The 11848-nt window shown below is 45.0% G+C and overlaps 1 protein-coding gene across 1 annotated transcript; it reads right to left on the reverse strand.

The window, feature by feature from the left end:
• Positions 1–1294: 1294 nt before the first annotated feature.
• LOC123774151 (uncharacterized) lies at positions 1295–2410 on the reverse strand. The gene has a single exon (XM_045768281.2). The coding sequence runs from the start codon at positions 2408–2410 to the stop codon at positions 1295–1297; it is 1116 nt and encodes a 371-aa protein (XP_045624237.2).
• Positions 2411–11848: the final 9438 nt, after the last annotated feature.

Below are 11848 nucleotides of genomic sequence, written 5' to 3' on the forward strand. Positions count from 1 at the left end.
CAATATAAGATTGGTTGCAATGACAGCTTGAATGGTAGTTGACAAAAATTGGTAGTCACAATACAGCATATGGCTAGCACATAAAAGAAGACAGCAATGAACACAATGATAAGGTTGTTTGAAATTACATAAAAATTAGGAGATTGGGTAACACTAGGTACAGATCTAGACTAGATCGTCTTTCATAATCACGTAATGAGATGTGGGGAGCAATAATTTCTGTAAACACATTTCATAGGCGCGCTTGGGATTCAAATTTAATTCCTTATACAAGCGATTTGAAAAAGAGCTGGGAATGTTATCAGGATACAGATCTGCATTGGCAACGTTGGTCGCGTATATGATGTGAGTGTCCATTCTGGCGACAGTACCAGGTAATGGGCGGGCAATGAATAAATGCTCAAATCGCCATAATTTGTTTTTAATAAGCCAACCACGAGGGGGGCGACCCGATCCCCGCGACCACCGACCTTGATCCGCTTAGGAGGGAGGTCAGAGGTCGAACCAGACACGCCCCGTCTCCTGTTAATTCCCTCATCGTTAACCTGTCTGCGAGCCGCAGTGTTTCTAAATAGATGCATAGGAATTGAAGCCACATTAAAAAATAATTTTGCTAGAGGTAGTTTAGTAGGGGCAAATAAAGCATTGTGGACGGACCGTCATCCCATATATAATATCATTAATTATATGCAAACCAGTCACAGGACTCATTATATTGCCATTAACGTCCCATTTAACAAGCCCACTCTCGTCGAAATATTTTAAAAGTGCCCTTGCATATTCGTGATGTATCGCTTTTAATCTCAGATTTATCAGATGTGCTACAGTAGGATTAGATCTTTCGGGCTGGGCGTTCTCAGTTGTCTGTTGCGGGGGCGTTGGCATCGATATCTCTGGCACTGTCGGCAAAGTGGCCGGCACTCGCTCGTCCATTATTTTCCGCGGGACTAAATAATACTCTCTCATTTGGTAAATAAACGCGACAACATATTAACGGCAATGGGAAGGAGAATAGATAGGATATAGCCACCCCGTTTGCTAGTTAATATTTTTTTTTTAATTGCCGTGGAAGGTTTTTTGCAAGCTACAACACGAATTAATGAACTATATTTTTTCAGTTTTTTTAAAACCTTGCTAGGCACGGGCAATTTATTTCTTAAAAGATTTTTAAATATTTCCGATAGGCAATTTATGTGTGGCTTTTTGAATTTTTCAATTAATTTCTTTCTGCTGGAGTACTTAAGACCGGCTAATAGTCTTATCAGATCCCAGTATTTCTGAACTAAAGGCTCCTTCATAGTTTCAGTACGTCATCGGCGTCGACCCATTGGTCGAATGATTGATCATAACCCTCGTATCTGACTTTATATTGCAACTGACCGTCGACTTCTCTCTTGCTCAAAACCTTTTCAATATTGAAGGCGGCGGGCAAATGGGTGAGGGTTAGTTCTTGTCTATAAAACCCTCCGTCAATATTGCCACCGTTCAAATCTTTCAAATAGTATAAAGGGACCCTCTGGCTATTGTCCACTCGCGCGATTGTGAAGATTTCTCGCGTATTCTGCTGTTTGAAACCTTTTTTAAATTTCGAAACGCGATCAGATAAAGTAATGCGTACTGTTTCGCCAACCTTCAGCTGTGGAATGATGCCCCGCGATGTTTTGCCTGGGTTTTTATACATTAAGTTAAATAGATTGACAATCTCTCTTGGTTTTGTTAAAGCATGCACCTCTCTGGGGGTTCTGCCCCCCAACCCTCGGTGTGGCGAGACATTATAAGTTTTTACAACGTCAGGCAGCACCCCTATATATTTCAATGTGTTGTGCGAAGTCATATACTTGTAAAGCTTAGTTTTCAAAGTGCGTATGAATCTTTCGGCTATGGATGCTTTTGTTTCCTGAGAAAATACACTATACAGCACAATTTTCTTAGAGGCCAACATCTTTTTCACACGCGCGTTGTAAAATTCACCCCTGTGATCTGAATTAATTTTCCGCACCCCGCGCGAGTGAGGTGTCTCTAGTATAGATTTTAGTGCCCTACACACAATGTTCGCGTCTTTACTAGTTAGCGGCACTACTTGAGCAAACCTGGAGTATATGTTCACACAAACGAGCAGATATTTGATGCCATTATTCATTCCTGCCAACTTCCCCATTTCTGCTAGATCAACAGACACATAAACCCGTGGTTTAGGACTCAAAACTCGTCGACGCGCGAATTTTTTAGGTTGTAAATAATGCAGCGTATATGCGTCTGAGGATTTTAAGTAATCTTTCACATCGGCCAGTGTTATGTCAGAATTAAGTAATTTAGCTGCTTTATATAATCTCTGCACGCCTCCAAATCCCCCAGTGGAAGTAGGATCATTATAAACTCGATCGAGTATTTGCTGTTTCTTGCTCACCATTGATAAACTATTTCAAATGGTTTCTCTTCGACAATATTCCCGCGCAAAGTTATGCTGGCGGGTGTGCTTGACCCGAGATCTACAAATAAATAACCATAGGGTTTGGCTATGACCTTTTTATATATTTCTAGAAATTTCTTTGAATCCTGTTTCCCAAATATTTGACGTCCCAAAGTCTCAATTTGAGAAAGATCTCTTGATTTGACTAATAAGAAATGCGAGACGTTTAGTCTTATGTTCCTAGAATATTTTCCAGGGAAAAATATATTTTGCGTGATCAATATGGCAGAGATGTTATGATGACGCCCCCTGGTGAAAATATCAGACACAATTTTTGAATTTGCGCTTTCAGTAAAGAGATCGTCGATTATTATCAGCATTGGGGAATTATCCATTTGCTCATCCAAAGGATAAATAATGCTCGAATGAGCAACAATTTTTCTATTAATTTGTGGATTGTTCATCAACTCGGGATATCCCCCACCACATATAATTATTCGAGCGAATGTTTCATGGTACTTGTGCACGAGTTTGTTGCATAAAAATGATTTCCCTGCATTTGAATAATCCGCTATTATCATCCGACATGGTTCCCTGAAGATGTTAAGATGGGCTTGAGATATTATCTCATCAGGTCTTTCCATGTTTGGGGCTGAGTCTCTACTGTTTAATATGCACACTGTGGAATGTTATATATATATATATATATATATATATATATATATATATATATATATATATATATATATATATATATATATATATATATATATGCGAACAAGCCTGAATGGTCCCCAGGACAATATGCAACTGAAAACTCACACCCCAGAAGTGACTCGAACCCATACTCCCAGATGCCACGCAACTGGTATGTACAAGACGCCTTAATCCACTTGACCATCACGACCGGACATAATGAGGTGATAGCCGAGGCTATTTGAACCACCCCACCGCCGGCACTCGGATAGTAATCTTGGGCATAGCATTTTACCAAATCACCTCATTCTTTGGGGCACACGTGAGGAACACAAATGCGAACAAGCCTGAATGGTCCCCAGGACAATATGCAACTGAAAACTCACACCCCAGAAGTGACTCGAACCCATACTCCCAGATGCCACGCAACTGGTATGTACAAGACGCCTTAATCCACTTGACCATCACGACCGGACATAATGAGGTGATAGCCGAGGCTATTTGAACCACCCCACTGCCGGCACTCGGATAGTAATCTTGGGCATAGCATTTTACCAAATCACCTCATTCTTTGGGGCACACGTGAGGAACACAAATGCGAACAAGCCTGAATGGTCCCCAGGACAATATGCAACTGAAAACTCACACCCCAGAAGTGACTCGAACCCATACTCCCAGATGCCACGCAACTGGTATGTACAAGACGCCTTAATCCACTTGACCATCACGACCGGACATAATGAGGTGATAGCCGAGGCTATTTGAACCACCCCACCGCCGGCACTTGGATAGTAATCTTGGGCATAGCATTTTACCAAATCACCTCATTCTTTGGGGCACACGTGAGGAACACAAATGCGAAGAAGCCTGAATGGTCCCCAGGACAATATGCAACTGAAAACTCACACCCCCAGAAGTGACTCGAACCCATACTCCCAGATGCCACGCAACTGGTATGTACAAGACGCCTTAATCCACTTGACCATCACGACCGGACATAATGAGGTGATAGCCGAGGCTATTTGAACCACCCCACCGCCGGCACTCGGATAGTAATCTTGGGCATAGCATTTTACCAAATCACCTCATTCTTTGGGGCACACGTGAGGAACACAAATGCGAACAAGCCTGAATGGTCCCCAGGACAATATGCAACTGAAAACTCACACCCCAGAAGTGACTCGAACCCATACTCCCAGATGCCACGCAACTGGTATGTACAAGACGCCTTAATCCACTTGACCATCACGACCGGACATAATGAGGTGATAGCCGAGGCTATTTGAACCACCCCACCGCCGGCACTCGGATAGTAATCTTGGGCATAGCATTTTACCAAATCACCTCATTCTTTGGGGCACACGTGAGGAACACAAATGCGAACAAGCCTGAATGGTCCCCAGGACAATATGCAACTGAAAACTCACACCCCAGAAGTGACTCGAACCCATACTCCCAGATGCCACGCAACTGGTATGTACAAGATGCCTTAATCCACTTGACCATCACGACCGGACATAATGAGGTGATAGCCGAGGCTATTTGAACCACCCCACTGCCGGCACTCGGATAGTAATCTTGGGCATAGCATTTTACCAAATCACCTCATTCTTTGGGGCACACGTGAGGAACACAAATGCGAACAAGCCTGAATGGTCCCCAGGACAATATGCAACTGAAAACTCACACCCCAGAAGTGACTCGAACCCATACTCCCAGATGCCACACAACTGGTATGTACAAGACGCCTTAATCCACTTGACCATCACGACCGGACATAATGAGGTGATATCCGAGGCTATTTGAACCACCCCACCGCCGGCACTCGGATAGTAATCTTGGGCATAGCATTTTACCAAATCACCTCATTCTTTGGGGCACACGTGAGGAACACAAATGCGAACAAGCCTGAATGGTCCCCAGGACAATATGCAACTGAAAACTCACACCCCAGAAGTGACTCGAACCCATACTCCCAGATGCCACACAACTGGTATGTACAAGACGCCTTAATCCATCACGACCGGACATAATGAGGTGATAGCCGAGGCTATTTGAACCACCCCACCGCCGGCACTTGGATAGTAATCTTGGGCATAGCATTTTACCAAATCACCTCATTCTTTGGGGCACACGTGAGGAACACAAATGCGAACAAGCCTGAATGGTCCCCAGGACAATATGCAACTGAAAACTCACACCCCAGAAGTGATTCGAACCCATACTCCCAGATGCCACGCAACTGGTATGTACAAGACGCCTTAATCCACTTGACCATCACGACCGGACATAATGAGGTGATAGCCGAGGCTATTTGAACCACCCCACCGTCGGCACTCGGATAGTAATCTTGGGCATAGCATTTTACCAAATCACCTCATTCTTTGGGGCACACGTGAGGAACACAAATGCGAAGAAGCCTGAATGGTCCCCAGGACAATATGCAACTGAAAACTCACACCCCCAGAAGTGACTCGAACCCATACTCCCAGATGCCACGCAACTGGTATGTACAAGACGCCTTAATCCACTTGACCATCACGACCGGACATAATGAGGTGATAGCCGAGGCTATTTGAACCACCCCACCGCCGGCACTCGGATAGTAATCTTGGGCATAGCATTTTACCAAATCACCTCATTCTTTGGGGCACACGTGAGGAACACAAATGCGAACAAGCCTGAATGGTCCCCAGGACAATATGCAACTGAAAACTCACACCCCAGAAGTGACTCGAACCCATACTCCCAGATGCCACGCAACTGGTATGTACAAGACGCCTTAATCCACTTGACCATCACGACCGGACATAATGAGGTGATAGCCGAGGCTATTTGAACCACCCCACCGCCGGCACTCGGATAGTAATCTTGGGCATAGCATTTTACCAAATCACCTCATTCTTTGGGGCACACGTGAGGAACACAAATGCGAACAAGCCTGAATGGTCCCCAGGACAATATGCAACTGAAAACTCACACCCCAGAAGTGACTCGAACCCATACTCCCAGATGCCACGCAACTGGTATGTACAAGACGCCTTAATCCACTTGACCATCACGACCGGACATAATGAGGTGATAGCCGAGGCTATTTGAACCACCCCACTGCCGGCACTCGGATAGTAATCTTGGGCATAGCATTTTACCAAATCACCTCATTCTTTGGGGCACACGTGAGGAACACAAATGCGAACAAGCCTGAATGGTCCCCAGGACAATATGCAACTGAAAACTCACTCCCCAGAAGTGACTCGAACCCATACTCCCAGATGCCACGCAACTGGTATGTACAAGACGCCTTAATCCACTTGACCATCACGACCGGACATAATGAGGTGATAGCCGAGGCTATTTGAACCACCCCACTGCCGGCACTCGGATAGTAATCTTGGGCATAGCATTTTACCAAATCACCTCATTCTTTGGGGCACACGTGAGGAACACAAATGCGAACAAGCCTGAATGGTCCCCAGGACAATATGCAACTGAAAACTCACACCCCAGAAGTGACTCGAACCCATACTCCCAGATGCCACACAACTGGTATGTACAAGACGCCTTAATCCACTTGACCATCACGACCGGACATAATGAGGTGATATCCGAGGCTATTTGAACCACCCCACCGCCGGCACTCGGATAGTAATCTTGGGCATAGCATTTTACCAAATCACCTCATTCTTTGGGGCACACGTGAGGAACACAAATGCGAACAAGCCTGAATGGTCCCCAGGACAATATGCAACTGAAAACTCACACCCCAGAAGTGACTCGAACCCATACTCCCAGATGCCACGCAACTGGTATGTACAAGACGCCTTAATCCACTTGACCATCACGACCGGACATAATAAGGTGATAGCCGAGGCTATTATGTCCGGTCGTGATGGTCAAGTGGATTAAGGCGTCTTGTACATACCAGTTGCGTGGCATCTGGGAGTATGGGTTCGAGTCACTTCTGGGGTGTGAGTTTTCAGTTGCATATTGTCCTGGGGACCATTCAGGCTTGTTCGCATTTGTGTTCCTCACGTGTGCCCCAAAGAATGAGGTGATTTGGTAAAATGCTATGCCCAAGATTACTATCCGAGTGCCGGCGGTGGGGTGGTTCAAATAGCCTCGGCTATCACCTCATTATGTCCGGTCGTGATGGTCAAGTGGATTAAGGCGTCTTGTACATACCAGTTGCGTGGCATCTGGGAGTATGGGTTCGAGTCACTTCTGGGGTGTGAGTTTTCAGTTGCATATTGTCCTGGGGACCATTCAGGCTTGTTCGCATTTGTGTTACTCACGTGTGCCCCAAAGAATCAGGTGATTTGGTAAAATGCTATGCCCAAGATTACTATCCGAGTGCCGGCGGTGGGGTGGTTCAAATAGCCTCGGCTATCACCTCATTATGTCCGGTCGTGATGGTCAAGTGGATTAAGGCGTCTTGTACATACCAGTTGCGTGGCATCTGGGAGTATGGGTTCGAGTCACTTCTGGGGTGTGAGTTTTCAGTTGCATATTGTCCTGGGGACCATTCAGGCTTGTTCGCATTTGTGTTCCTCACGTGTGCCCCAAAGAATGAGGTGATTTGGTAAAATGCTATGCCCAAGATTACTATCCGAGTGCCGGCGGTCGGGTGGTTCAAATAGCCTCGGCTATCACCTCATTATGTCCGGTCGTGATGGTCAAGTGGATTAAGGCGTCTTGTACATACCAGTTGCGTGGCATCTGGGAGTATGGGTTCGAGTCACTTCTGGGGTGTGAGTTTTCAGTTGCATATTGTCCTGGGGACCATTCAGGCTTGTTCGCATTTGTGTTCCTCACGTGTGCCCCAAAGAATGAGGTGATTTGGTAAAATGCTATGCCCAAGATTACTATCCGAGTGCCGGCAGTGGGGTGGTTCAAATAGCCTCGGCTATCACCTCATTATGTCCGGTCGTGATGGTCAAGTGGATTAAGGCGTCTTGTACATACCAGTTGCGTGGCATCTGGGAGTATGGGTTCGAGTCACTTCTGGGGTGTGAGTTTTCAGTTATATATATATATATATATATATATTATATATGTCGTACCTAATAGCCAGAACGTACTTATCAGCCTACTATTCAAGGCCCAATTTGCCTAATAAGCCAAGTTTTCATGAATTAATGTTTTTTCGACTACCTAACCTACCTAACCTAACCTAACCTAACTTTTTCTGCTACCTAACCGAACCTAACCTATGAAGATAGGTTAGGTTAGGTTAGGTAGGGTTGGTTAGGTTCGGTCATATATCTACGTTAATTTTAACTCCATTAAAAAAAAATTGACCTCATACATAATGAAATGGGTAGCTTTATCACTTCGTAAGAAAAAAACTAGAGAAAACATATTAATTCATGAAAACTTGGCTTATTAGGCAAATCGGGCCTTGCATTGTAGGCTGATAAGTGCGTTCTGGCTACTAGGTACGACATATTATATATATATATATATATATATATATATATATATATATATATATATATATATATATATATATACATATATATATAGATAGATAGATAGATAGATAGATAGATATACAAGCTTAGGGCGTGACAAAGAAAACATTAAAAATACGTACTTTTTTGTTTATTGAAACAAAACATAATATATACATATTTACAAGCTTAAATCTATAGGCATAATAATAATAATAATAATAATAATAATAATAACAACATCCCTTTTAACATTATAACATATTAACCCTTTATAACATTATAAAATAATATAATAATAACAACAATAAAAATAATAACACGCACTAATGTGAGAATGCAAACAGTTTTTTTTTTTTTTTTTTTTAAATGCAGAAGAGCGAGCATATTTCACAGCAAGTTTGGGAATAGGTTTTGGGCCAATGAATCTCTCTTGGCCCACATATTGAAAATTGGGTAATGACGCCGTCCTGCAGGGTGTATATTTTGTTCCACATTTTCCTGCGCGTCCACATCCATCTCTAAGTCACTAATGACTGCCTCCTCATCCTCTGGATTGTGTGGAATATCGGGGTGACCATAAGCGAGTGAAACGGTGGGGCTTATTACGTATCGCTTATCATCAAACGCGGATAAGCCTCTCTTGACAGTAACGCATGTGCACATTTGCCCGCCAACATTTCTAATAGACCTAGTCACAAACCTCCGACTTGTGTTTGTTTCAAGGGCGTCTATGAAAGATGAGTGTTCTAGCCCAGCTTGCTGACGTCGTGTGATCCCCTTGCATCTGCAAATGTGCTGTTTATCCAGCGTCACTAGCGAGTACATTTTGGGCTTAAGGGCAACGAGCTGGGTTATAATTTTTGACCCTACTTCGGACTTTAAAAGACCCAGTTTGCCTTTTCGCGCGATTGAATATAGAGAATGATCTTCGGGGAAATTGCTAAAATCAATGTGGTGTATGAGCGGGGCCTTATTAAGCTCTTCAAAAGCATCTCTGCAAGTAAGCTGAATAATGTACGAGTCAGTGTCGGTGTAGAGCAGTTTTGCCTTGTCACCATATTTCGCTTTGATCGTGTCGTACCAAAAGGAAGTAAGTAAGTAAGTAATTATCAAAAGAAGGCACCAAACCGGGAAGGCTATGTAGCACCATCAAAGACGCAAAATAATCAGAGGGCGCTAAATATCACCAAGGATGCCAATACGAGAACAAAAACGCATAAGGCGAACGATATCAAAAGTATCCGAGTCACCAAGAATTCTATCGAGGGACAGGTGACCGCGAGGGGCGGTCGGAAAGCAAGACATACGCTCGTCCTGGAAGTCAGGACATTCAAGAAGGACATGCACGACCGTAAGAGGGACAATGCAACTAGGACAATAAGGAGCAGGGCGGCGCTCCATCAAGTGACCATGGGTTAAGCGAGTATGGCCAATACGTAACCTCGCCAGAGCTGTTTCCCACCGCCGGTTACGGTGGAAGGAGGACTGCCATGAGGAAACAACATTTTAGAGTACGTAGCTTGTTACCAGTAACAGACAACCAAGAAGCCTGCCAACGGGTAAGGACTGAGGAATGGATAACCGGGTAAAAGTCGGAATACGGAATGCCCTTACGAGAGATGGGACAAGAGCGGACAGCTTCCTTGGCGGCAGCATCCGCACGCTCATTTAAAGACACACCAATATGGCTGGGAACCCAACAAAACTCAACCGACTTAAATTTACTGTGAACGAGAAACAGCCAATGCTGGATATCGACAACCACTGGATGAACTGGATTAAAGGACCCGAGAGCCATGAGGGCACTACGAGAGTCAACAACAACTACAAAGGAAGACTGACAACGAGAAAGTAGGAGACGAAGAGCATAGAGAATAGCATAAAGTTCCGCTGTAAAGATGCTAGTCTCCGGAGGCAAGCGACACATATAAGTGCGATCAGGAAAAACAACAGAGTAGCCAACACCGTCCGCTGACTTAGACCCATCGGTGAAGACAGAAACGAAGCGGGAGTGAGAAGAAAAGTGCTCGAGGAAAAGGCGGTTTAGAACCGTAGGAGGGGTAAAAGCTTTAGGGATACGGGTCAAGGATGTACAAAACCGCGGAAGAGGGACCCTCCACGGGGGCAAAGAAGGAACAACACGAGGAGAAACACCAGAAATACGAACGGAAAGAGAATCCTGCAGGCGAGATAACCGGACAGAAAGAGGGAGGTGGTGAAGAGGAACAGGAACCGCAGGAGGGGTAAAAGTTAAAGCACGACAGAGGCGAGAGGAAGGATGTTGCAAGGACCGCGCAAGATAGCGAAGACAGTAGCGATCACGGCGGTCCTGGAGAGACAGGAAGCCAGTGTCAACATACAAGCTAAGGACGGGAGTCGAACGAAAGGCACCAGAACTGAGGCGCAACCCAGTATGGTGCAAAGCATCAAGACGGCGAAGAGTAGAAGGAGAAGCAGACGAGTAAGCAGGGCAACCATAATCGAGCTTAGACAGGACGAGAGAGGAATGTAAAGCAAGGAGAGTGCGCCTATCTGCCCCCCAAGAAGTATGGGACAAGACCCGAAGGAGGGTAAGGGCCTTAGAGCACTCAACACAGAGGTAAGAGATATGGGGAGACCAAGACAAACGAGTGTCAAGGAATAACCCCAAAAGCTTTGCGGAATCTTTGTATTCAAGGGGATGACCATAAAGTGACAAAGAGGGACGAAGAACAACCCGTTTCCGCGTAAATGTCATGGCACAAGTCTTAGAAGTAGAGAACTTGAAGCCATGATCAGTGGCCCAAGACGACACGGCATCAATTGCAAGTTGAAGCCGGCGTTGAAGGAGAGGCGAATCATCACCCTGACAACAAAGGGTAAGATCATCGACATAGAGAGCGGAGAAGACACCAGAAGGAAGAGAGGAAAGAAGACCATTGAGGGCAACCAGAAAAAGAGTAGTGCTCAGAACACTACCCTGGGGCACACCTTCGTATTGCTGAAAAGAGGGAGAGAGAGCGGTACCAAGGCACACCCGAAAGGAACGACGAGAGAGGAAGCTGCGGAGGAAGAGAGGGAGATGACCACGAAGGCCAAAAGAATGAAGTTGAGATAGGATATGATAACGCCAAGTGGTGTCGTAAGCCTTTTCCAGGTCAAAAAGGACGGCAACAACGGAGGTCTTCGCAGCAAAAGCAGTACGAATATAGACCTCCAAGTTCACCAGGACATCTGTCGTGCTGCGGCACTTGCGGAAACCAAATTGAGAAGGGGAGAGGAGGTGATGGTGTTCCAGGAACCACATCAG

This window comes from Procambarus clarkii, chromosome 73 (assembly GCF_040958095.1).
Source record: "Procambarus clarkii isolate CNS0578487 chromosome 73, FALCON_Pclarkii_2.0, whole genome shotgun sequence".
Taxonomy (NCBI): Eukaryota; Metazoa; Arthropoda; class Malacostraca; order Decapoda; family Cambaridae; genus Procambarus; species Procambarus clarkii.

Bases quoted from the DNA above. Each gene is read 5' to 3' on its own strand.
- LOC123774151 (XM_045768281.2), bottom strand. From the start codon at position 2,410: ATGGTGAGCAAGAAACAGCAAATACTCGATCGAGTTTATAATGATCCT.